At 28.8% G+C, this 27,483-nt stretch overlaps 4 protein-coding genes across 4 annotated transcripts; 1 reads left to right on the top strand and 3 right to left on the bottom strand.

The window, feature by feature from the left end:
* The first annotated feature begins 8,165 nt into the window (after nt 1–8,165).
* LOC109815085 (putative galacturonosyltransferase 12) lies at nt 8,166–11,883 on the top strand. Its single transcript, XM_020379679.3, has 6 exons — nt 8,166–8,828; nt 9,518–9,573; nt 9,682–9,837; nt 10,076–10,666; nt 10,791–11,093; nt 11,244–11,883. Exons 1-6 carry the CDS (start codon nt 8,618–8,620, stop codon nt 11,526–11,528), a joined length of 1,602 nt encoding a protein of 533 aa, XP_020235268.1. The 5' UTR covers nt 8,166–8,617; the 3' UTR covers nt 11,529–11,883.
* Nucleotides 11,884–12,058: 175 nt separating this feature from the next.
* On the bottom strand, nt 12,059–13,388 carry LOC109815086 (plant/protein (DUF1995)). The gene has a single exon (XM_020379680.3). The coding sequence runs from the start codon at nt 13,260–13,262 to the stop codon at nt 12,240–12,242; it is 1,023 nt and encodes a 340-aa protein (XP_020235269.1). The 5' UTR covers nt 13,263–13,388; the 3' UTR covers nt 12,059–12,239.
* A 375-nt stretch (nt 13,389–13,763) lies between these two features.
* Nucleotides 13,764–16,030, bottom strand: LOC109815088 (transcription factor ILR3). Its single transcript, XM_020379681.3, has 5 exons — nt 15,729–16,030; nt 15,479–15,541; nt 14,715–14,792; nt 14,442–14,604; nt 13,764–14,253 (listed from the first exon to the last, which is right to left on the bottom strand). The coding sequence occupies exons 1-5, from the start codon at nt 15,977–15,979 to the stop codon at nt 13,987–13,989; spliced, it is 822 nt and encodes a 273-aa protein (XP_020235270.1). The 5' UTR covers nt 15,980–16,030; the 3' UTR covers nt 13,764–13,986.
* A 6,168-nt stretch (nt 16,031–22,198) lies between these two features.
* On the bottom strand, nt 22,199–23,927 carry LOC109815103 (thioredoxin-like protein CXXS1). The gene is made up of 3 exons (XM_020379702.3): nt 23,738–23,927; nt 23,450–23,572; nt 22,199–22,552 (listed from the first exon to the last, which is right to left on the bottom strand). Exons 1-3 carry the CDS (start codon nt 23,837–23,839, stop codon nt 22,406–22,408), a joined length of 372 nt encoding a protein of 123 aa, XP_020235291.2. The 5' UTR covers nt 23,840–23,927; the 3' UTR covers nt 22,199–22,405.
* Between the last annotated feature and the right edge of the window lie 3,556 nt (nt 23,928–27,483).

Here is a 27,483-nt window from a genome sequence, read left to right as displayed (position 1 = left end):
TGACTACTTGTTCTAATATATTTGTTTGCAATATATACAACTTAAATAACTTTTATAGTATATTATTAATTTTAAATTATATATTTAATAATGAAATATCTATGTAAATATTACATATATTATTTTGTGATATTAATTGCAAGCATATTATATATGTATATATTATTTATATTTTTAATTTGTATTAATATACCGTTTAACATGTAATTTTTTTATGTATTTTTTTACAAAATAAAAATAAAAATAATTTTAAATAAGATAGAAAAATTGAAATTTAAAATAAGATATGAATTTATTAAAATTTATAAGTATAAAATATATTTAATATAAATTTTTTAATAAAAATCGAGTATGCGGTTCAACTAGTGACCCACCGGTTCAACCTTTGACCCACTGACCCAGTACCTTAACCGGTTCGATGACCGGTCCGGTTTTTAAAACTATGGTGTAAAGCAAACGACATTTGAAAAACTTATTAAGATAAACTTTTAAAGATATCAAGGAAATTATTATATTATCAATAATATACTTATAAGAAAGTGGTAATACGTATCAAGAATTAAACCTAATACACATGAATAATACTATTATGATTGACTTGAACATCAAAGTGTGACTGCAAGTATACCATCCTATGCTAGAACTACTTTGTGAACGAGAAAGGAGACTTTGGTTAAGAAAAATTTAAAAAGATTAAAAAGTTATTTTTATTCTTTCTAAAAACACTTTGGTTGGAGGAAAAAATTGCAAATTGATTATATAAAATTGAATTAGACTAAACTCGTAATTCTAAGAATAAGTTATTAAGTTTGTGGAATAAGAAAACAATGATTAGGAAAATACTATTAAATGTGTTACTCATTGAAAAAATCAATAAATATTTTATAATAATAATAAAAATAGAAATAAAAAAGTATTATCTATTATAATTATACTTTTATCTCTTGTTTTACTTTCTTTCAATTAGTCACTGAAGTTTCTATGAATAATTTTTCATATGTATATTCCAATTTTGGCAAGCTAGTTGCATTGATCAGCTAATTAGTATCCATGGAGTCAAATGTGCCAAATCAACTATGCCAAGCTATAATGATGCTATTGAGTTTCAAAATTTGACTGAGCAAAATAGGTAGTCATGGATGTTTTTTCAAAATTTCAAGGTATAATTATGTCTTATAATTAAATTGCCATGTGTAATGTTATATGAAAACAACATAGGAATTGCAACCTCAAATTAGTTTGTTGAATTGGACAAGACAACATGACTTTTACTCTCAAAGCCTAACTTCATGGGCTTCCCTTTCTTGACTTCAAAAACAACACCAACCTTTTCCTTACGTTTCAATGCCATGTGGGTCAATCCAATTAGTTTTAGCACCTCAATTCACCTAATTAAATTACTTTGGTTTTTCATATAATCTAGTACATAGGGTTTTTAAATTACCGATTTAGTTTCTAAAATTATTATGATCAATTAAATTAATCATTAAAATTAACGAGATGGTAAATTATCCTTAAAATTATGCATTATTAATTAATTTAATCCTTACAATTATAAAAGACGATTAAATTAGTCCTTAAAATAAATAAAATAATAAAATAGATTCTAAAATTACAAATTATCAATTATCAATTAATTTAATATTAAAATTATAATGGTCTATTAATTTGGTTATTAAAATAAAATAATTATATTTTTCTTAATTTTTAGAATTTTATTAATAGTCTTTACACATTAATTTGGGGAACATGATTTAAGAGGGATTTGACAGAAGGGGAGTGGATTAGAAGGGATTTAATAAAATCATCCTTACTTGATAGAAGTGATTTATGAGGAATTGTGTGAAATTTTATATGGGTTCCATAGGTAGCAAAAATTACCCTCTCGAAAGGGAGATTATCATAAAATGACAAACATAATCTCGGGCATGTAGCAATAGTTACCATATTTTAACATGCCACCAAGATAATGAAATATTAAGTAAAATATAACGGATTAATTCTAACATACCAAGATAAGGTATCATGAGTGTCTATATTGAAATATGTTATCAATGTAATATATTATGCTCAAGAATGGGAAAAAAAATGTGTAGCATAATCAGTTATGTCAACCAGCATAATTGATTATATTACTATTTAGAGCATCTACAATAAGAGTTGTTTATAAGCAACTCGCATCCACTTTAAATGGATCACACACTACCATGTTATTCATAAGCAACTTATATTACATTTTTATAATTTTTACTCCAATGCAAGTTGCTTATAAACACCTCCACTTTTTAATCACTCATACTTCATTTTTAATAAATTTTAAAAAATTTAATTATTATAATTGTTAGCATCAGTAAAGGAAGAAAATATTAATTATTTTTTTATTCTTAAGCAACCGTCTCTTATATAAGCAACGGTACTTAAAATTTAGCAATTTGACATGCCATGTCAGCAAGCTCCAATGTAAGTTTCTTATAAGCAATGAGAGCTTAAACTTAAGAACCAGATAATAACCTAGCATTGGAGATGCTCTAACATAAATATATATATATATATATATATATATATATATATATATATATATATATATATATATATATATATATATATATAATCTCACTTCAAAATAATGGAAGGGCTAAAATACTAATTGTAGATTATTTATTTTTACATAAAAATATACCTTTATATAAAAATATAATTTTAAAATACCAACATCTCTTTATTTCTCATAATTTCACTCTATCAAACAAATATAACTTTTACTATACTTCATACCTATTTCCTATCAAATCGATTCTCATATATTTTTTTTCATTCCTTTCGATTCATCTCCAAGCATTCCATTATGATTTGCTTGAGAAAGAGAAAAGAATTAAAGATAATGAACAAGAATTTGTTTGATAAGAAATAGGTAGAAAATAGAGCAAAATTTATAGTTGATTTATAGAGTGAAATTATGTGGGAAATAGAGAGAAATTATTATTTTAGAATTGTATGTTATAGTTAAATATTTATATAAATATAAATTATTCATTTTTTACTTATTTAATTATTATAATTATTATTTTTTAATTATCTATTTAAAAATAAATAAATAATATTTAATTGATTAACATATTCGATCAGTTACATACATAATCAAATATGTCAAGTGTTGTTAGTGAATAAGAATGAAAAATAAGTGATGATTAAATGACATATTCTGTCATTTTCTGATTTTTACGCAAATCAGCTCATGTTAAGAGGTATTTTTCTTTCGTGTGGGGTCGACTTATATTTACCCTTAAATTCACTCAAATCATTGCCGTTAAGTATATATTATTTTTAATTATCTACAAAGCCACTATCATCTCTTTCATTTCATGGTAAATCATCTTTATCTACAAATGTTTTACCCTTTTTCAACTCTAGGCAAATTATGCTCTTTCCATTTTAACAAAAGATGGGGGAGGGGTTCAAGTTTGTGTTTTAAAAGGACAAGCTTATATTGTTTAAATTCATTCTCATTTATGTTGAATTTTATCGGATTTGGATATATTCGTTACATTTTTTTTACAATTTTAATTATCTTATATAGTTTTAAAATAAGTTATAAATAAAGTTGTTAATTATATTTTCACTTAAATAATATATAAAAATTAATAGATAAAAATAGCTTTAAAATATATTTTAAGAATTGAATTATTTTTATTATTTAATTATTGTTATAATTTATATTATGTAACCACTAAAACAATTAAATTATATTATAAAAAATTATTTAAAAAAATCTTAACTTTATTTATTTTTATATATATGCTATGACAAAAAAATGAATAAAACAAATGCAGCTAGAAGGGTATGGGAATGGAGATGAGAGAGGTGATGTGAATGAGGGGTTGCAACAAACACATTGAAGAAACTTAAGGGATCCTTTGCAAATTTCAAACAGACCTATTATAAGTTTTTCAGATTAACTGAAGATGGAACTGTAGGAGTTTTGGGACAAAACCATTCAAATTAAGGAGTTTAGGCCATCAACTATACATGGACTAATTATAATTATGTTTAATTATATTACCTAAATCTCTATTATTTTTACACAAATCAAGAAACATAATAAGTGTTTTATTCTTTTCTAGAATAATTTTAATATCTTTTATTATACCATGCTTCATAATAAATATATATTAATTTTCATGTATAAATTAATTAAATATTAGATGCCATGCAGTATGAATTTGGACACACAGACATGATACAGAGACGGATACGAAGATACGACAAAATTAAAAAAAACATAAAACACATGAACACGGTATATATATATATATATATATATATATATATATATATATATATATATATATATATATATATATATATATATATAAAATATAAATAACATGAAAAAAATATTATATATTAATACAATAATAACCTACTAAGTCTCAAAAAAATTATTAAAATACATCATATTCATAATTTTTTTTTAAATCTTGAATCCTCCCTTCATTGTTTTTATTTTTATTAGAACTTTTTCTTTTCTATTACGTGAAAGTTAAGTAAGAAAAGATAAAATTAATTTTTTTCATTATTTCTATTTTTATCAATTTTTTCTTTTTTGTAAAAAAAAATAGATTTAATTGCATTTTTTATCCCTCAAGTATTGTAATTGTGCAATTTTGATTCCCAAAGTTTTAATAGGGTAATTTTGGTCCCTAAGAAATTGCAATTGTGCAATTTTGATCCTTTAATTTTTAATTGAACAATTTTAGTCCCTCAAATATCATAATTGTGCAATTTTAGTCCCTCAAATATCATAATTGTGCAATTTTAGATAAGATATGTATAGATTAGATAAGATATGTATATTTTTAAGTAATATACTTATATTTTTGTAAAAGTATATTAATATATAATAAGTTATATTTATCAAGTTATTAATTTATCTATAAATAAACTAATAATATTATTGATATTAATTTATCAGTAATATTATAAAAATAATAATATATAAATTTTATTTATTTAGTAATAATAATAAATATATATCATTTGATACATTAACGAAAATTATAATATACGTTAACTTGAATAGATAAATAATTATATTTTTTAAAATATTGTATATATATATTAAAATTATTAAATTTGTAATGGGAGTGAGACTAAAATTGCATAATTATGATATTTGAAGGACTAATATTGCACAATTATGATATTTGAGGGACTAAAATTGTTTAATTAAAAATTAAAGGACCAAAATTGCACAATTACAATTCTTTAAGGACTAAAATTACCCAATTAAAATCTTGAGGATCAAAATTGTACAATTACAATACTTGAAGGATCAAAAATATAATCAAGGCAAAAAAATATCAAATTTTACTTTCTTTTTTTCTATTTTTATCAAGATTTTTTTTGTATAAAAAAACCTCAAATTCTCCTTTTTATTCTTTTTTTTTTAAAAAAAAAATCAAATCATCGATTTTTTGTTTCTATTTTTTATTGAGATTTATTTAAAAAAAAACTGAAATCCACATAGCGAATAGTACATCGAGATGGATACATGTTCATTTATAGGTGTCCAGAGACAGGTCTGTTTTGTAGGTGTTCGCGATGAAAACATGTTAATTTTGTAGGTGTTTGTGATAGAGACATGTCCAATTTATGTGGACACGATCTCTCGAAGTGTTTGAGATGCGTCCATGGTGTGTCTATTCCTAAAGAGTGTCAGACTCGGAGAATGACAGTCTCATGTGTCCGTGCAACATAACTGAGATGAGATATGAAGTTATAATTAATAACACAATATTTAACGTTGTCTTAAAATTTGAAAAAAAGACAAATAGAAACAATTTTACTAAAAAAAATGACAAGTAAAAAGAAATAAACTGATATCATCTTAAACTGAAAAGAGTGTTGTTTATTTAAGATCTTATATAATAAACTCTTATATAATAAGAACTCATTTTATATTTGAATATACATACTAACAAATACTTATACAATTTTAAAGTGTTTCAGTGTATCATTATTTAAATACTTATAAGATTTTATCTTATTTTAAAATTTTAAAATTGCAAATTGAATTTTGGCTAAAAGTAAAATAAAAATATAAAAAAGTAACTAAATAATTTTTAAAAATTACATTATACATCACAATAATATTAAAAATATAATAAAAACTATTAGTCACTATTCACCTATTTTTTTATAAAAAATAAAATTAATAATAAAATATAAGAAAATCAATTATTTATATATGACCCTGATTAAAAATTAAAAGTCATAATTTTTAAAAATTAAAATTAATTATGTATGTTTTATAAAATAATAATTAAAAAATATTGAATAAATATTAAAAAAAACAAAATTATTTTAGAGAAAAAAAATAAAGTTACAATTTTTTTTATAAAGGAAAGTGTGGATTTTGGGAGAAGAGATAAATTAAAATTAAAGAGAAAAAAAACAAAAAATTTTGGAGAGAGAAATGAAAAAATAAAAAATTAATTTTTAATAAAAAATGAAAAACAAAAATAAAAATTATTTACGTTGTGACAAGATTTAAATTTAAGTATTTGTCAAAGCTAAATAATAAATTATACATGATAATTTATCAAAATAAGTTCACAATTTTTTATAAATTACTCATAATATATTTTATAAGTTTATTCAAACACCCTCGTAAACACTTATAAAATATAGATATAGACAATAAGTTGTCCATACATTTTTTCAACTAATATCTTAATGACCGGTTAATGTATTTGGATGAATTTAGAGTTTTTAAGTGTCTTTTCATTTGTAATAGGGTTAATAAATGTATTAAACAAGTTGATTGGCAAGGTTAAATAATTATTAATGTGTTGTTAAGGCTTAAGGATGATTTAATGTTTAATTAATTAGCTAGGTTAGCACTTACTCACTAAATAATGATAGCTTATTGTAAAAAAAAAAATGAAGTTGAATGAAATTGAGTTTTCTGAAGAAAAAAAAAATATTGAGGAGTTCTATTTTTTTTTCTCTTTCTTTTTCTTTTTTTTGAAACTTTTTTGAGTTATCAAGGCTTGATCATCCTGGTGACATCTCAAGACTTTTGGGTCCTTATATTTTTATAGTCAGAGGGTTGTAGTGGATCATGATTCTTAGTTTTATACATACATATATATATATATATATATATATATATATATATATATATATATATATATATATAATTAAGGTTTAATAGTTATACATGCATGATTAAATTATCAACCAATAAAAAATTATTGTTAGTATAACTTTGAAAATAATTTTTATAAAAGTCAAGCAAATTATACATAATAATTTGTGATTAAATGATAATATAAAATTACTTTATATTATAAATGTATTGTTTTTATTTATTTTTTGTTTTTTTAATCGGTAGGAATGAAACTTAATATGAAGGAGATACAAATCACTCAAGCAATTGAACTAAACTACCTTCATATAAAATATGTAGTGTGATTGAAAGAGATGTAAAGAAAAGTAAATATATGAAAAATTGTTATAAAAAAAGAATTGTCTAGTGACATTGTTCAAAATGGATTACTAAAATCACACAATATCATTACTTAACTTTTATGCATTCGTACCTTTTTTATTTTGTCTTTTTTTTGTTTGGTAGTATGACTGTGGAACAAAACAAGGTTTGTAAGCAAATTAAGATTCTCATCCAAACATTTATTTATGGTTTATAAAATACATTGAGGTTTTTCAGTGGTGGCTGATCTTGATCATCTGTGAAAGAAATGAAAGATTTTGTGTCTAATATTTAGGACCATGATAATACCATTTCCCTCGTGTGTCCTACATATAGAATTGGTGATGATGAACTTGACAATGATAAGTAACAATTTCTCCCACCTAATGCAAAATGCCAAATCATACAAGTCAACAACATTGAATCTGGTCAAAGCATCATTTCCTAATTACTAATAGCCCCCTTACTAACAAAAGCCTAACAAGGGTTTGAACAACCATATATTTCATATTCTTCCAAGAGAAATAGAAGTAACGTTTACTGAATTTTCACTCCAACAACCACATTCTCTACCTCACAGAGAGAGAGAGGGAGAGAGCATTAGTCACTTTCCATATACATGTACCTTTTCTGTCATAGTCCAATTCCAAACTCTATATACCAAAAAGCTTCATGTGGAGGCAAAGCCAAAACATAAACTATACACCAAACAAACACAAATTTCATATTTTAATTTTCTCAAACTTCCCTCCTTCAAAACCAAGCCAGTACCCAAAACTTGAACCAAACAACACCCTCCCTCTTAGTCCAATGTCTCTTTCTCCTTAACAACCACCCTAGTTCTCACCTCACAAAGATAAAATATTAAAGCCTCAAACACCATTGACATGCCTGACCCAAATGCTAAGCAAGGTTAGGTGAAAGATAGCAACCTTAAGCACCACCAAAGCCTCCCTTTTACATCATATCCTCACAAGGGTTCTTGCGGTTCTCCTCTGCTGTTGAATTGTCAAATGAAATAAGGACTATTGTACAAGTTCAAGAGGAGGAACTCAAGGCCTTGTTCTTGTGCCTTGCCTCATTTGTTGTTCATTTTTTCTTCTTCTTTTGCATTAGGACAACAACATGCAGCTGCATATATCTCCAAGTTTGAGGCATGTCACTGTGTTTCCAAGCAAAGGGTTCAAGGAGTTTATCAAAGTGAAGGTTGCATCAAGGCGTGTCTCTTATCGGATGCTCTTCTATTCACTCTTGTTCTTCACTTTTCTTCTCCGGTTTGTGTTTGTTTTAGCATCAGTGGATGGCATTGATGGAGAAAATAAATGCTCTACCATAGGTACACATTTTTTACTCCTCTTTCTATATGACATGCACTCACACACATGTAAAATCACAAACAGCTGCACTATGGGAAGTGCAACACGAAGGGTTGATAAGGTTTGAATTTCCATAGTTAAAAGCTTATTATTATTTTACAAAGCTTTTTATATTTAATGATTTTTAAATAGCTCTTTGGCTGCACTCATACTCCTCGAACAAATCGTCATAACTTCACCGACCTTTGATTTAAAAAGTTTCTGAGAAATTGTAACACAGTGGAAAAGATGCACATTTGTGTGTTCTTTTTTAAATCATGGTTGATGCCAGTGTATACAATGTGAGTTTCTTTATATTATCCCTCGTGTCAGAACTGGATTTATCTCTTGTATTCTATGAGAGGAATAAGAGGAATAGGATTTATCAATAGTTATTGTCGGGTAAACCTGACCATCCATTTGAATTTTAAAGTAGATAAGGCATGTTACAGTACAAGTTCACGTGCCATGATCTTAAAGATACAACGACAAAGGATGAACTTCAAAATTAGGAAATCATAAATTCTTGCCTTTATTTTCTATTAAAAGACAAGAAAACCTGACCTTTTTATACATGATTATTTACAGCTAGAAATTGCAATTCCAGAAAACATATTTTATTGTATCATCATATATGACATTTTAATTAACTCTCAAATCACATTTGTAGGTTGCCTAGGGAAAAAACTAGGACCAAGGATATTGGGAAGACGGCCTGAATCAGCTGTAATCTCCCGAACTCTTCTAATTATACTTACCACCATCTTAATGGATTTTGCTATAACTTGACCTTAATCTTTCATTAATGGCTGAAAATGAAATGGCTTTTTATAGGTCCCAGAAGTGATATACCAAACATTAGATGAGCCTCTCGGCAAACTTGAACTTCAGGGAAGGTTTGATATTCCACAAACCTTAGAAGAGTTCATGACTGAAATGAAGAAAGGTGGATATGATGCCAAGACATTTGCCGTTAAACTTAGAGAAATGGTACCATTCTCCAACTCTTTTCAATCAGAACTATTTTCATGTAGGGTTTATTCGGATAAACTTCTCCAAAAACACTTATAGGAGAGAAAAATAGGAAGACGTGTGTGGAGAAACTTATTTCGATTTTTCTTTCTATTTTTTTCTTCTCCTAAAAGTACTTATGAAGAAGTTTATCCAAACAGACCTTTAGTTACACTTGTCGAACTCTCCATAAACAATAAAGCTGAACATTTCACAGGTAACCCTTATGGAGCAGAGGACCAGGATGGCCAAAATCCAAGAATATCTATATAGACATGTAGCATCAAGCAGCATACCAAAACAACTTCACTGTCTTTCCTTGAGTTTGGCCAATGAACACAGCAACAATGCCGGGGCACGCCTTCAGCTCCCCTCTGCAGAACTAGTCCCTGCCCTGGTTGACAATTCCTACTTCCATTTCGTCCTCGCCTCAGACAATGTTCTGGCTGCATCCGTGGTTGCTAAATCGCTTGTTCGCAACTGTTTGAGGCCTCAGAAAGTTGTTCTGCATATAATTACAGACAGGAAGACTTATTATCCCATGCAGGCTTGGTTCTCATTGCATTCTTTGTCACCTGCTATAATTGAGGTCAAGGCATTGCACCACTTTGATTGGCTTTCAAAGGGAAAGGTGCCTGTTCTGGAAGCTATGGAGAAAGATCAAAAGGTGAGGTCACAGTTTAGAGGGGGGTCATCAGCTATTGTTGCAAATACCACAGAGAAGCCAAATGTTATTGCTGCAAAACTACAAGCACTTAGTCCCAAGTATAATTCAGTGATGAACCACATCCGGATACATCTCCCAGAGGTAAAAGGAATAGCAATTAGCATAGCAAGCAAACCTTTAATTAATTTGACGGCTTATGTATAATAACTATGCATTTTTTTGTGTGCCTGTGATGCTTATTGCCATGATACTTATTTCATAACAGTTGTTTCCAAGTCTTAACAAGGTGGTCTTCCTGGATGATGACATCGTGGTACAAACTGATCTTTCACCTCTGTGGGACATTGAGATGAATGGAAAAGTCAATGGAGCTGTAGAGACATGTGCTGGAGAAGATAAGTTTGTGATGTCGAAGAGGTTGAAAAGCTATTTGAACTTCTCCCACCCTCTAATATCCAAAATTTTTAACCCCAATGAATGTGCCTGGGCCTATGGCATGAACATCTTTGATTTGGAGGCTTGGAGGAAGACCAATATAAGCAACGTTTACCATTATTGGGTTGAGCAGGTATATGTTTCTTCTATTCTATCAATAATTATATAAAGAAGAAAAAAAGAGTCAAACTATTTTTGATATACCTCAGATGTGTCATTAAAATTTATTTTCCACAGAAGTGGTAGTTAATATAATATTGATATTTTGGCTTGCTTTATGTAGAATATCAAATCAGACCTGAGTTTGTGGCAGCTAGGGACATTACCTCCTGGGTTGATAGCATTTCATGGTCATGTCCATGTTATTGATCCTTTCTGGCATATGCTGGGATTGGGATATCAGGAAAATACAAGTTTTGCTGATGCTGAGAGTGCTGGTGTCATCCATTTCAATGGCAGGGCAAAGCCATGGCTAGAAATTGCTTTTCCACAACTAAGGACATTATGGACAAAGTATGTTGACTTCTCAGATAAGTTCATCAAGAGTTGTCATATTAGGGCATCATAGCTTATATCTTGAGAAAACGCGACCTTGTTGATGAGTTGAACAAATGGCTTTTGTATTCAAGGGAAAAAGAAAATGAGAGAGTTCTTCTAAGCATAAGGCCTTCAATGACAACAAAGAGACAACAATGATGGGCTTGATGCTCCTTTCTTGCTTTGAAATTTTATTTTTTAACTCTTCAATTGAAATTCTCAGATTCTTTTTCTCTTCCATCCATATTGTAAGTATAGTATTTGTAGATCATATACCATGTATTAAACCTGCGAGCTCAAGGTTTTAACAATAAGCTTTTGTACGATGAGATATAATAAAAATTCAGGGCAAACGAAAGACCAAAGGACCATTTTATCCAATTTCATTTAAATCCACATATAATACATCTAGCTAACAGAAGAGCTTCTTATCATGTAATTCCTAATCAGGCAGTGATGAGGGTTGAGGTGGTATGATAAAGTTTTAAATTTAAACTCTTATGTCATCATTGTAATTTCTTTAGTTAAAAAAAATGACATTAAATGTATCACTATTATCAATAACTTAAAAGTAATCTGGATCCTCAATTTCTCATTCAAAATTGGTGAGTGTTAATACATGTTTACATCATACAGTGGTCAGTGCATCTACAATCACTGAGACATGTTCACAAACATGTTCTCTCTACAATGCATGTGAATCAGTGATGCTGAAGAGTGAAGATCAATGCTTCAGCCCCACTTACTCTTTCCCTGTCACATTGGATACCAATCCCTTGATGAACCTAGCAGACTTGGTTATGGGGGAATTGATAGCCATTAGATTGTACAATACATTCTCAACTTCACCAATAGTTGGCCTGGCCTTGAATGAGGAAACCACCTTCATCTCTTCTCCTTCTTCTACAAAAACATTCCATCTCTCTCCACTCACAACCCCATCTCTCACACACTTAAAAACCACCCCTTTTCTCTTGCTCAAGATCCCTCTCACCTCCAACCCAATAAAAGAATAAACCACTTCAAAAGAACCCACAAAGCCACTCAGATCACCAAAGTTGTTCTCTTCCTCAAATGCCCATTTTGGATTAAACAAAACCACCGGCTTTGGATAAAAGGCATCGCTTACTCTTTTCACCAGTGCCAATTGGGAACTTAGTGGCGCCAAGAATATTGCCACATCCGCAGAGTTCAAGATTCTGGGGTCTGTTTTGGCCACTGAAGGAATGTCAATATGTTCAACAGTTGAATGAGACTGAAAGGCAACAGTGGCAGATTCTTTTAAGCTAGCATCAGGCCACATGATTAAGATTTTAATGAAAGAACCTTTTCTTTTGATGGGTATGTCCCCAAAAAAATCAAGAGCAAGTTGGGACAGAGAATCTGGTGAGTCATCAATGACTGGAATTTCAACTCGGAACTTGGGTTGCCTTAGTTTCTTGAATTTGCCTATCAGTTTGGGATTGTTGAGTGGCTTCTCTAAAGTTATTGAAAGGGATGTTTTGGCCTGAAGTATGGCCTCCTCCTTTGAGATAGGTGGGTTAGGGGAAGAAAGTGAGGAGTGGATGGATGTGGATGTAGCTTTGCCGGGAACAGTGGTGCTTAAGGGGATGCGGGAGCTGTGGCTGTGGTTGTATAGATATTGTGGAGTAGGAAATGGAATTGATGTGATCATCTGAGTATTGGAGTGAGGAGGAAGGCATGATGATGGCCTAGAAAATTGGATAGATCGGAAATGAGTTGTGTGGAGATGGGAAGATGCCATTCAAGGTTTTTACAGAGTAGCAAGGTGATGTAGTGCTGATATGAAACAGTTGTTTCAAAGCTCTATCCGGATAAGATATCATGTATCGTTTGTTCACAACCTCACAATAGTCTTACAAGTGGTGGAGGAATATAGCTATAATTTATAAACCTAATGCCACGGGAAGTCGCAGTGGAGTAAATAAATAAATACAATTTTAACTTCAAATTATAATGAGTTAAAATTACAATACACTAAATAAATATATTGCTTTAGCGCGTTGCTTTGTTCGCATACATCTCGTTTGACATTCATTGCTAAATGGAGAACCTCCCACTAGTCTGAATTTATTCCATTATTTTTCCTAAGAGAATAAATATGTTTGCTACAAATTTATTTAAAACTAAAGCAGCATTGTTTTTGCGGGATAACCCACCTACGAAAATAACAAGTTGATGTGCTTGACCTTTAATCATTTGTTTATTTATTTGGTTCCAACTTGGATTAAATGAAAACCAGTAATAAACATCAAAGCCGCCGCAAAGACAGCCAGACAAGCTTATTAACATTTACATGCAAATACCAGCCATTACTTCATAATAGTATCAGATACCAAATACAGTCGAAGCCACCACTGAATCCAGTTGGAACACTTATAAGATACAACTAAAAGGCAAGAAGCTATGGGAAAATGAATACAACTTTTGGGTCAAAATGGAAGCCCAAATAATTGTACAATGCCAACTTAGGCAACTGGTGGACGGAGTACATGATCCTGTGAGGTATCCACGGCGGCCGGAGGCATAAACTGCCACATGGCAACACCCGGATAACCCATAAATGGCACCAATTTGTTGCCGGGGGCTTGGCCTTGTGGAGCAAATGCAGCAGGGATTGCAGGAGGCGGTGGCAAGAAAGCAGGCTGGGCATTCATTGATTTTACCTGCAGCTCCAACTTCTCCTTCTCTGCCTTGAGCCTCTGTTTCTCATCACGAAGTTCATTCTTCTCGGACTGCATGAGATAAGAATTCGATAGTTAGTATAACATAAGGTTTACAGGATGTTTTCTTCACAGCCACGGTAATGTACTACAGTTAAGGCAAGAAGGTTTTAGGGAAATGAAATGATCCGGAATAAAGACCTCCCAACAAGTCCTTCCATCTTAAAAAGAAAAGTGTTGAATATAAAGTTTGGCCTCACCTTTAACTCTTTAATCTTCTCTTGAAGACCTGTATTCGAGTCTTTCAACTTCTGGGCTTCATCCCGCAGCTGTGTCACCATTCGGACGGCGTCAATCAGAATGGCAGCCTTGTCTGTTTTGGGAGGCCTTCCAGGCTCCAAGATGGAGCCCAATTCAACAAACCTAAGCATGTCAACCACATTAGATCCATGCCCCCAAACCACTTTTACTCACAAAACCACAAGGAGAACAGTTATGAACAGAGGGAAGATGGCGATGATATAAAAGTTTACTTGTCATTAAGCCTATCCCTCCGCAACTTCTCCCGACATGCTTTAGAGCTAGAAGCAGTACATGAATCAGACCTACCCCTGCAACAGGAACAAACTATAGAAATTGTATAACTTCCTCCAAGGATACACATCTGAATTGAATCCAATCATCAGCTTTAGACACGGAAAGAAGATGAGGAAACAGTGGCTAGAGAAAACGGAAAAAAAAAATGATGTAATGCCACAATTAAGCAAGATAACAAATATGCAATACGATTTATCACAGAAATTTCTTTATTGATACAGCTGAACTACTTGCAATAGGATTGTAACTTAAAATCTCATGCAAACAACCTAAATCCCCACCGCTAGGCTGATCCTAGTATCTCTGCTGAACTAATGCAAGCAGTGCTTCTCATTATCATTTTAGAAACTTTGTTGATTTGCCATTTCACTCAATTACATTACTTCACGAGCCTGTCAGTCAATTGATCACAAGCATGTGACTAGCAAGAACTACGATGCCGTCTAATTTCAGTCTTCAAATTGTTACTTCAAAGTTAAAAAAAAAAATGGCAAAGTAAATAATTTGAACTCTAAATTGTAACCCCCCCCCCCCCTCCCCCACCGAGCCAAACAACAGAAATTGGAAAAAAAAAAAAAAAAAAAAAAAGCTAGTTAGCAACACAACACATGTTAATTACGTGTTCCTTTTCTTTCATTACTTTTAAATTATTCATTTAAAAAAAAAAAAAAAAAAAAAAAAAAAAAAAAAAAACATGTACCTCTTCTTCAGAGCAGGATCTCTGAAGCCATCAGAATCCCCGAGCGAAGCATCAATCTCAACACTAGAAACAGAACAACCCGTTAGTAAACATAAACGAAGCCAGGGAGGCATATCACAGCATGAATGAAATTACACAGAAATATCAAATCTCATGTTTGAAGCTTCCAAAAGCAATAATAAACCTAACAGCAGAAAGAGAAAGGACGGTTGAAATTGAAAGCCTAATTAGGGAAGAGTGAGAGGAGTACCCGACATTGGAAGGTGGTGGCGGTGGGAGGGGCCAGGCGAAGGCGGAGGCGGCGAAGGAAGCGTCGGCGACGGGAATATCGTCGATCAAGGGGTAATCGAAGAGCCAATTGGTGTTTTCGGGGGAAACCATGGCGCGTGGGAATGAGGAATTGGGATTTGACGTTGGAGAGGGTTCACAGAAAAAGAGGGTTTTCTTGTTTCTGGGAAAAGGGGAATCTATGGCTATGCCTATGCGTGTGCACTCACTCATGTCACCATAATCACATATCAATTCAATTCATCACCAAAATCAATATGCTATGCTAACTCCCTCTCCTTAACGGAATCTTTCATATTTTCTTATAATCCATAAATATTTTTCTTTATATTAATATATATTAAAATAATATTTCATCACCATAATTTACTATTTTTTACTTGTTAATGTTGAGATACCCATGAATTATGTTTATACTTATAAATTATTTTGGCTTTAATTTATTTTTGGATCTTGGAATTTTACTGTGTACAATTTTAATCCTTCATAAACTTTATTGTAAATTATATTCTTTAATTTTAAAAATTATGTAATGTTGATCAAATAGTTTCGTGTCATATAATACTTTCTTTTTATAAGCACATGTCACACGAGATATTGCCGTGTTTATGAAAAATATCACCTAAGGTGTACTTAGGGTTAGTTTAATAAAGGGGAAGGGGTGGAAAAGAGGAAGGAAGTATATAAAAATTGAAAAAGTAATTGTGTATGTTTGAGGAGAATTAAAGGGAAATACAATGAAGTTTTGGCGAATTTCGTAATAAAAATTTTTATAAAATGAGAAGTGTGTGAAATTTGTATTTATTATATATATATATATATGTATGTGTGTGAGAGGAGGGTTCAAACGTTACCGATATAATTTTTATTAAATATTATATCGTTCAATAATTTTATATTAAATATAATTTTGTAAATTTAATTATTGAATTATAATTTCATATCACTTTATATGTTTATATCAGATTTTGTTAAAATTAAACAACAACTTAAAGACAATCAAAATATTTATATTTTATTATATTCTGAAACATATATTATATGTCAATTTTATTTTATAAAAATAAATTATTAAATTATCTTGGATTAATATAAAATTTTGTATATATAATTTAAGAGTAAAAAAATTTTAATCTAACAGTTCGATTTATAAAATTCACACTTAATATAAAATTATTGAGCAGTGTAATACTTAATAAAAATTACATTAATTTTATTTGAATTTTTGTCTCTACATATATAAACTAGTCGATATGAGTGAGTGAAAACAAAAATTGATTTTTTTAAGAAAAATTAAGAGAGAAAATAAAAAGGTAGGTATCCCTAGGAAACAAAGTGCCTAAAACATTCTGAGTAAGATCTCTTGGACACGAAAAGTGAAATGAATAAAATTTATTTGTTCCATGAATGTATGCTCTAAAGATAAGATTAGAGAATGATCTCATCTTTGCAATAATAGGCAAATAAGGGTGAGTTGGAAATGCTATTATGAGTATGTGAATTAATTGCTGTGAATTTTTTACAAAAACCAATCTCTTTATTTTTACAAGTAATTATTATTAGTTAAATGAAAAAGGGTTATTTATTTATTTATTTATTTAAATGAAGTGGCTTGTTGCATCTTATAATGGAGGGTTCAAATTAGACCTAAGACGTCAGTAACAGTAACAGTGTTGGCATGAAATTGAAATAAAATGGTCCGTCCATGCTTATGTCACTTTTGTTTATAAAATGCCCCAAAACGCGTTGAATCAATAACCAAAATGTTTTCTTTTTCAACATAATAAATAATGCATAATAATTTCTTAATGGGTGCTTTTAGGGTCCTAGTTAGTAAGACTAAGACTTTTAATAAATATCATTCTTTTCGTACTATAATAAATGTTTTGTAAAAAAGAAAATGTTATTTTAATTTTTAATATAATATTAATCATTTTTATTTTTATTCATACCCTTAATAATATTATTTAAAAAATTGTTACTATTTTACATTGTTTTTAGTAAAAAATAATAATAAGGTAGTATATTGATGTTTTTAAAATCATATAAGATTTATCTAATGATAAAAGTAGAATAATATATTCAAGATTCTAAGTTTAAACTATATTATTATTATTATTGTAATTTCTATAGATCAAAAAGAGATATTAATATTTCTTATTTTTAAGGAGCTTGTGAGAATTTTGAAAATCTTACTCCTTCAACTCTTTTATAATAGATATTTAAAGTTGTTTTACATAAACTAAGAAATATAATAATTTTTTTATTTATTTTTCATATGGTGATTTTAATGTTTTCTATTATATCATCTTTCAATTAGTTTCATAATAAATGCATATTAGTTATGATATACAAATTAATTAAAAGTTAGATAACATGTAAAAATATAATAATTGATAATGTACATCAATTAATATGAATTTAAAATTTGAAAATAATAAATAAATAAATAAACAAAATTTTACTTAAAAAGAAACATATTAAAAGGAAACAATCCTGTAAAAAAAGAAAAAAGCAAAACAATAAATATGTTAATAGAAAATAAATTAAACTGATTAAATATTTGAAAAATAATAAGAATATGAATAATTAATGTTAAGAATGATTTTAAAAAAGTGTGTACATTTAAGATAAATTTAATACTATAAAATAAATTAATCAACCTTTTAATCTTTGTGAATTAATTAATTGAATCTTATAAAAATAATTAATTGAATCTTTCCTATTTAGTTCTTTCTTCCTTTCTCATTTGTCTCATTTGTGAATTGAGCATTAAAGCAGCACTCCACCTTCCATCTTAACCATTTAGAATATGTTTGGATTTTTGTTTGAGGGACTTCAAATGGATAATCTTAATTTCTCAAATAAGAAATGGAGAAATGACTATGAGATCTCTTTGGACAAACATATGTCCAAGTTTTGATAAACGTTTATACAAATACACGCTTAATCTCTTAAACCATTTCGATCGTTTTCAATGAGTTTTATTTTCTTTTTCTTTTTTCTTTCTTGATTTGACCAAAAACATGCTTTTGTTGTGACTTTATACTAAACAAAGAAAAATGTCTTACTTGTGTATGAAGTTTAATTGCCTTTCTTAAATCAAATTCTTACTTATTTAAGTTAAATTGTTATTCACGTTCATTAAATGTGTTAGTTAACTATTATTTGTCTTAAGTATTGTGGACAAATTATATTGTTTACAAAGTAAATTAGAGTATAATATTTAGGTATAATTTTTTTATTATGTATAATTAGTGTAAATTAATTCTTTATGTGTAATTAGTGTTATTTTGTAATTAAAATAATGATTTTATCTCAATATATATATATATATATATATATATATATATATATATATATATATATATATATATTTTGTACTAGTAAGACCATTCGGCCACTAGGTGGCCGATATCCTATCAGCACCCGAACAACCGAACTAGGTAGCCGACGACCGATCGGCCTCCAGATGATCCATAAGCTCACATCCCTCCTAATCAAGAATTAAGGATTACCCCTAATCAAGAGTCGGAGATTACCCCTAATCAAGGATTAAGAGTTAATCACACCGATAAACCAATTAGAGGCGTATTACCTAATATGGTAATCCTGTCATAGGGCCCAAGGCAGTCAGGGCCCATAAATGTTAGTATAAATAGCTCATGTCATAAGGTAACGTCACTGTTCATTAATTACCATCGATATCTGTGCTTTATCCTGACTTGAGCGTCAGAGTGCCTTTTGCAGGTACCTCCCCCTTTGTCGGAATATTCGATCGGAGTGCTCGTTCGGCCCTCAGAATACGAGAAGATTACTGGTGTATCCTTTCAACAGGTACATATATATTTGTATTAAATGCAAATCTCATTAATATATATTATAAATTAAAAGGATAAAACTCTAATTCTAATTAAAAAATATCACCAACCATACTTAAAGAATTATATATAAATTTTATTCAATTTATCATCTTACAAAGATGTGAGGTGACAATTCTTATGATAAATGTCAAATGAGAAAATCATAACAATTAATAATTTTATACACATGTTAAAATATTAATTAATTATCAATTCAGATGATTTGATATTTATATTGTTTAAGACTAAAATTTAATTATTAACTTAAAAATAATATTTGATACCACTTTATTTCTATTTCTATGGATCAATGTAATAACAAAAGTTATAATTCTTTATATAAAAAAATAAGAGTTAATCATTCATATATTGTCTGTGTAAAGTTTTTTACACTAGTAATCAATCATATTTTTTAAATTATTTTATTTTATTTTTATTTTATTAAATAAGCAAATAACGTGACACTATTAAAAGATATGATTGGTTGCCAGTATAAAATTTTTTTACATTAATAATATATAGGTGATTAATTCAAAAAATAAAATATTAATTAAAAGAAAAATTAGTTAACCTTGGTTCTGGTCATTATCAATAATTATTTTATGATAAAGAAATAATTATTCCTATTTGGGAGGGGTCACTGCAATTAATTATGGAACTACTTTTTCAGGCATATGTTGCACATGGAAAAACACTTGTCCTTTAACAGACGGTGTCGGTGTAAATCTCTGAAATGTTCTCATGGTGTCACCTGTCACAACATTTTTTTTTTCTTTTCTGTTTTCTGTAACCATCCATGCGTGTCACTTCAAAATTAATATTTTTATTTCAAATAATAGTTTTTTTTTTCTCAAAGAATAAAATAAGTTAAATACCTAACCTGCTCGTTGAACGCATGTCACTTTATGGATAATATTCTTTATTTTTAAGTAATTTTATTCAGAAGTTTAATTATGTGAAGAGTTAAAAACAATTGTTAAATACTTTTAACTGACTCGCCATACTTTTTAAGATACCATGTTGTTGTTAAGTGAAATGTTCATTGTCTTTTAGATGATTAATGTCTGCTGAGAAGGTATAGTTAAAAAATATAATTAATTTTTAAATTTCTTTATGGCTAAAAATTCAAGAGAAAGAGTGTGTTTCAACTCAAAGTGTGAAAAGCCTCCAGCCTCCAAGCCCCGAGTGACGCATATTTAATGATACTTATATGATTAGGAATAATATAATCAAGTTTCAACACATTCAAATGCAACAAGAAAGAGTATTGTTTAATTCAATACAATGTCATCACCATGAAATTAAATTCTGTTTCGGTTTGAAAAATGTATTACTCATTTAGGGTTAATCCGGAAAGAATATTTAAAAGCATAGTTTTAAAAACCGGACCGGTCATCGAACCGGTTAAGGTACTGGGTCAGTGGGTCAAAGGTTGAACCGGTGGGTCATTAGTTGAACCGCATGACTCTGTTTTTATTTATTTTTATTAAAAAATATTCATATTAAATATATTTTATACTTATAAATTTTAATAAATTCATATCTTATTTTAAATTTCAATTTTTCTATCTTATTTAAAATTATTTTTATTTTTATTTTGTAAAAAAATACATAAAAAATTACATGTTAAACGGTATATTAATACAAATTAAAAATATAAATAACATGTACATATATAATATGCTTACAATTAATATCACAAAATAATATATGTAATATTTACATAAATATTATATTATTAAATATATAATTTAAAATTAATAATATATTATAAAAGTTATTTAAGTTGTATATATTGCAAACAAATATATTAGAACAAGTAGTCATTGTTATATTTAATAAGACTCCTTGCTTTTTCATTAAGAGATTCAATTTTTATTATTATTTTTTGTGATTTATGGTCCCTTAAAAAATTTAGAAAAAAAAAAAGAAAAAAAAAATGGTTGAACCGGTTTGACCCACCGGTTCACCGGTTGAACCGGAAAATTGACCGGTTCAATCCGGTTTGAAACGGGTCGACTGCATAACCGATCCAACTTAAGATTCGGACCGGCTGGACCACCGGTTCCCGGTCCAACCGGTCCGACCGGCCGGTTCGGTCCGATTTTTAAATCACTGTTTAAAAGTGTAATTTGTTCCCTCTTATTTTAGGGTTAGAATTTTTATATTCAATTCTTATGAATTTATGGAACTTAAGTAGTTGGAGATGATAATGTAATTATCATGGACATTATATCTTGATATTTTATCTTGATTATTAAATATAAGATTTTGATAAATATTTTTCAAATAATTTTAACATCCCTTAAATTATAATTTTTTAAATTGTTTAACTATGTATAAGATGTCAGATTAAGACCATCTACTTCTATTCTTATCTTAATTAGTTATCAATGAAGTAACAAATTCGATTTGAATCCAATCTGATTTAAAACGAGGTCTAAATTGCTCATATTTATTTCTCCCATTTTGATAAGTTCAGGTTAAAATATATTCAAATTAGTATATTTGTCTACCAATTTCAAACTTTAAAGACATATGGATTAATTTGAAATAATCTACGATATCATATATCTAAATCAACACAAATACCATTTAAACTCAAGAAACTTTCCAAGTCCAAACTATCACATGTCTCACCAAAAGTGTACAAACACACCAAACATGTACAAACACAGAACAATATTACTTGAAATATAAAATCCATGAAATGATTCCTAGTACAATGAACAACACGGTTCTATAATTTGGACATGTCTTTGTTCATGTGCATGTTTCACATAGATTTGTGGGAGTGAATAAAATGATCAATCCTTTTCCTTATTTCATCAGGATTTGCACCCACAATTTTGTCCACTGGAGTCCCTCCACTCAGCAACACAAAAGTGGGCATGGCTTTTATTTCCATCTTGGAGGCAATTTCCTGCATTAATTAAGAGGGACACATAATTAATAATGCACATGGAAGTAGACAAAAGGGGTTTATACATATATGGATTCATTCCACTTTCAGCAAGAAATTATTCTTAGAATCCTTTCCCTTTGATTTGAAGGAAAAAAGAGAATAAGGATAAGGGAGTAGATACCCTAATAGCAAATTGTTCACAATGCATTAGACAAAGAATTAAAGATTATCTTTAAAAAGTTCCCGTTTTATCTATATTAATAATAATAAAGGAGATTATCTATTTAGTGTTCAAAATATCTATATCTATTTTAACTTTAATAATTGTTAAAAAAATTGTTATAAATATTAAAACAGTAAAAATTGTCACTTAAAAATTGTTACTTTTTTTTTTTGTTTTTCACAAAAGCAAGGAGCTATTAGTATATTATAATCGATATTTTCAATGGTGTAAGTTAAAGGCTCGGTATGGATATTTTTTTATTGAAGATTAGATTAGAGATAAGATTTAGTTAATTATGCAATGATTGTTTATATAAACAAAGACCATGTGTGAGCTCAAAGTGGATTAGAATATGAAAATAAACAATTTGGAAAAATTTGTGTGGATGCCCTTTACTTGAGTCCCTCTAGATAACAATGCATTTTAATCAAATTAGAGGCATGACATAGAAATTGGTTAGTCGAAAATTTGAGACACGTAGTTTATAATAAAACAATACTTATGTACAATATTATAATTATCTTTAACGTTGTTATATATTTAGAATCGAAGTTTTATTAAATATATTACTAAAATAAACCTCTAATTCTAATTCTAATGACAATCTTATAAAATACTAAAGATAAGTCTTATCCAAAAGCACCAAAGCAAGCATAGTTTTATGAAAGAAATTATGTTTGGAATCAAATTACCTTAACCTCATCCACATCCATCGTCAGAAACAGAACATCTTGATAAGTGGAGGCCAGTTCTTGAAAGAAAGGATTCATGACTATAGAAGGCACACACCAGAAAGCAGAGAAATGAACCACAACCTGCAAATTTTTATGGACCAAAAACCATAGTTTAGAACAAACCTGAACTACATGTCCAATGGTCCACTCTCAATGATCTTTGAATCTGGTTCCTTGGCTAACCAATTTGTGATAATAATAAACTGATTTAAACTAAATGAACTCACTCAAGCAAAAGAGACTCACAGGGTACTTTTGATTGGTGGCATGAGAGATGTGGTGTTCCCATGATTTTTGAGAGTCTATTTTGATGACCTTAGGCTTTTTGAGGTCTTCTTTGTCCTCCATTTCTTTCTGCTTCAGCTTCTTCTATAATAGGTTCTATGCAAATAAAAATGCTAGCTCTTGGGGGAAATATGGCTATTTGAACAAGAAAAATGTTGATTTATCCCTTTTCTTATTATTATCATTATTATTATTTTGCTCATTTGAATGAGACATTTTTCATTGATGTGTATAAGGGATACAACAAAAATAGTCTAGCTGGGGCCTCTGGATTAGCCAATTCAATGGTCTTGGCCATGTGGTTCATGCATTGAATTAAAATATATCGTAAGTCCCACTTTTATTTTCTATGGAAAAAAAAAATATAGTAGCAATGATATTGAGAAAATTTCCAAATTAAGGTAAAAAAAATGAAATTCTTGAAAGTTGTCAACTTTTCTTGATAGCTAGTGGTAGGTTGCCAAGCATAAAAAAAAAAATCAATGCTAGTGGGGACATGGACAAAACTTTTATTCATTTTCTCTTTCGATCTATATATAAATAAAAAAATATTTAATACTTTTGATTGAAATGTAAATAAATTTTAAGCATTCTAATTTTATTTAAAAATATTTTTAAAATAATAAATAAAAACACCATTTACAATAAACATGATTAGATATAGTGTAGTGTATATTTTAAAAAATACAAAATCGTGAAAATTAAATAAATTATGTATTTTTTTTTTGTTTATATATAGATTCAAAGAGAGAGCATGGTGTAAGAAAAAAAAATTATACCATTTCATTCATTAAATAAATAATTTGTTTGGATTAGGAGTCTAATATATAGAAGAAGAAAAAATTGAAGAGGAAATATAAATTATAGATACAAGAAATAAATTTAAAAATAGATTAATTAAAGAAAATATATAGAAATAAGAAAGTAGAATGATTTCCCTTTTCTTGTTTAGATGAGTAAAAAAACGTAGAAAAAATAAATGAATTATATATATAAAGAAGAATGAGCTGAAATTACCCAAAATGCATATTAAGCAAAGGGAATGCAATTTGGTTTTTCACTCTTTGGAAGTTTTAGGGTAGAAAGTAGAAACAATCAAAAAAAAAATCTTATATTTTGTGGCTTCTCATTCATTTGTGGTACTTGCAATTTGAGATAGTTCTTTTTTATTTATCATGTCATATTCACAGAAGATACTTACAAAATCTGTTCATTTATCATTGTTAACCACATTAGGTGGAAAGTCAAGTTGCAAATTTCATACACACACAGACTAATGTCAACCAAACTTGGGTTTGTGTTGTGTAGGCCATCCTTGCTATGAAGGCTCAAAAGTCTCAATATTTTATCTGTCTCCATGACATATGTGAAAATTATTGGGTATCAATCTTATCAAGCACTAGGAAGGTGATAAGGTAATTAACTTAATTAACCTTGTTCATTTGTTATTAATTTCACAATGTTTTTACAAGTCCACTAAACATGATTAACACACCATAAATGCTGGACAAGACTTTTAAATAATGTAACTAAAGTTGAGTGCTAAAGTGATTCCTGTCCCTACCTATTGAAATTTGAAACTTGTCGGGACAGGATATTGAGGCCAGTTTTGGGTAGCCTGCAATCACGTGTTTCTGGAAACTTTTTTAATGAAGATATTTAATTTTTAAGAGTATTGTTTTTAGAGAGTTTAAAGTAGGAGTGTTTATGGTACTATTTAATTCAATTTTTGGCTTAAAAATTACTCTAACAAAATAAAAAAAATTAAATGTAATTCAGTTTAGTTTGATTTGAATGTATTATCAAATCTGAACCAAACTAAATCAATATTTGTTGTTTGATTTGGTTCAATTTTGTAATTTTAAAAATTTATTATTTAAAAATTAATTAAAAATATGTAATATTATGTTATTTATGTTAAGACATGTAATAAAATTAAAATTAAAATTATATAAATACTGAAAATTTTTGTTATTCAATATACTTAGCACCATTTTTTTTATTATTTTAGTGAAAATATATTTTTAATACAATTTTAGTTATCATATTAAATATTTTTCTCACATATATATATATATATATAATTTTTTTTTTTACTTATAATAAAGTTATATTTTAATATTTTCCTAATTTTTATTTTAAATTCAATTTAGCACTCTATAATTTTATAAAATATATTATAACGTACATTTAGAAGAAAAAAAATAATTTTAGTAACTTACAATTTTATAAAATATGGTTTTATGTTATGTTTTAATGTCTTAAACCTATGGTAAACATTTGGAAAAAAACGTATTTATATATAACTATAATCCTGTTTGATTTAGATTGATTTTACATTTCAAATGATATAATTCTGTTCGCGTATTCCTTTGGAATGTAGCTTAAGAGAGTCTACTCACAAACTCTTGCAGAGTAAAGTGTGGAATGTCTTTTGATTCCACATGTTGTGTGTACAGACAAGCCATGGAAACTACTTTACATGTTCTAAGAGATTGTCCTTATGCACAGGAGGTGTGGAATAAAACCTGTAGAGGGACAACCTTGATGCAAGTGTCTAGGGGCAATCTGGAGGTTTGGCTTTTGAAAAATCTTTTCAGGAGCCAACACTTGAGACCAGGCTGGAGTTTTAGGTTTGGAATCACTCTAGACTTGTTATGACATCGTCGCAATAGAACAATTTTTTTTGTCATCACGTCTGATCAGTTGGTAGCGGAGATACAAGCTCGCATAGCCCCTACATTCTCGAGGGACTTTAATCAAGATCTAGGCACAGGAACTTTGTACTAGAACCCTCGATGGACCTATCTTCCGGCTGGAATTCTAAAGCTGAATTGTGATGGAGCAGTGGCACGAGATGGAGAGGTTTCTTGTGGTGGAGTAGTGAGAAACTCTAATGGTGAATTCGTTGTTGCGTTTTATGGATGACTTGGACGTTGTTCTATTCTTGAAGCTGAACTAAAAGCTATATTGCATGGAACCCGTATAGTATTAGAAAGAAATGTGGGCCAAGATATCTTGGTTGAATCTGATTCGTCAGAAGCAATAAAGCTACTCAATGAAGGTTGTTCAAGGGTTCACCCTTGCTATCATATTGTTCGGGAGATAAAAGAGTTGTCAACTCAACTATCTAGAGTTTCATGGTCTTATATCAATAGAGAAGCCAACTTAGTTGCCGATACATTATCTAAATGTAGATAGACTACATTGGAGGATGTTTTCATCTATGATTCCCCTCCATCCTTTATTTTTTCCCTTGTTACTTGCAGATTCTTCTGCTATTCTTCAAGTTAATGCTTAGTGTTTTGGGGTTTTAACCCCACTTGTTGACCAAAAAAAAAGAAAGTAAAAAAGTCAAACAAAACCATTAATTTTGTAATTTTCCATTGATTTGAAATTTTTTAGTTGATTTTTTATTTTTCATTTAAGTTATTTTGATTTTAAAAACTCATAATTTAAAATCTCTAAACATAATATAAGAATTCCAATTGCTTTATTTAAACGGATTGTTTAAGGGTTAGTATTTTTTTTTCTCAAGTAAGTCTCATTTTGAATTTTATGATATGAGTAATTTTACCCTCTTGAATAAACTCATCAAATTGCACTCACATTAATTGAAGTTTAATATAACTTGTAAATAATAAAAAAATTGGAAGAAAGATAATTTTTTTTTTTTAATGTAATTTAGCAATTCTAATATAATTTTA

Source organism: Cajanus cajan, chromosome 10 (assembly GCF_000230855.2).
Source record: "Cajanus cajan strain Asha chromosome 10, NIPB_CcT2T_4, whole genome shotgun sequence".
NCBI classification, from domain to species: Eukaryota; Viridiplantae; Streptophyta; class Magnoliopsida; order Fabales; family Fabaceae; genus Cajanus; species Cajanus cajan.
The sequence above is the reverse complement of the archived record's forward strand: the minus strand, read 5'-3'. Positions and strand labels throughout refer to the sequence as shown.

What these genes read in the sequence shown, in the direction of transcription:
- LOC109815085 (XM_020379679.3), top strand. Translation starts at nt 8,618, where the DNA reads ATGCAGCTGCATATATCTCCAAGTTTGAGGCATGTCACTGTGTTTCCA. An exon ending in AAATAAATGCTCTACCATAG is followed by an intron (nt 8,829 to 9,517) that starts GTACACATTTTT and finishes TCACATTTGTAG; the next exon opens with GTTGCCTAGGGAAAAAACTA. An exon ending in GAAGACGGCCTGAATCAGCT is followed by an intron (nt 9,574 to 9,681) that starts GTAATCTCCCGA and finishes GGCTTTTTATAG; the next exon opens with GTCCCAGAAGTGATATACCA.
- LOC109815086 (XM_020379680.3), bottom strand. Translation starts at nt 13,262, where the DNA reads ATGGCATCTTCCCATCTCCACACAACTCATTTCCGATCTATCCAATTT.
- LOC109815088 (XM_020379681.3), bottom strand. Translation starts at nt 15,979, where the DNA reads ATGAGTGAGTGCACACGCATAGGCATAGCCATAGATTCCCCTTTTCCC. An exon ending in AGGGATAGGCTTAATGACAA is followed by an intron (nt 14,605 to 14,714) that starts GTAAACTTTTAT and finishes TGACATGCTTAG; the next exon opens with GTTTGTTGAATTGGGCTCCA. An exon ending in AGAAGATTAAAGAGTTAAAG is followed by an intron (nt 14,254 to 14,441) that starts GTGAGGCCAAAC and finishes TATCTCATGCAG; the next exon opens with TCCGAGAAGAATGAACTTCG.
- LOC109815103 (XM_020379702.3), bottom strand. Translation starts at nt 23,839, where the DNA reads ATGGAGGACAAAGAAGACCTCAAAAAGCCTAAGGTCATCAAAATAGAC. An exon ending in CCACCAATCAAAAGTACCCT is followed by an intron (nt 23,573 to 23,737) that starts GTGAGTCTCTTT and finishes AAAAATTTGCAG; the next exon opens with GTTGTGGTTCATTTCTCTGC. An exon ending in TGGATGTGGATGAGGTTAAG is followed by an intron (nt 22,553 to 23,449) that starts GTAATTTGATTC and finishes TAATTAATGCAG; the next exon opens with GAAATTGCCTCCAAGATGGA.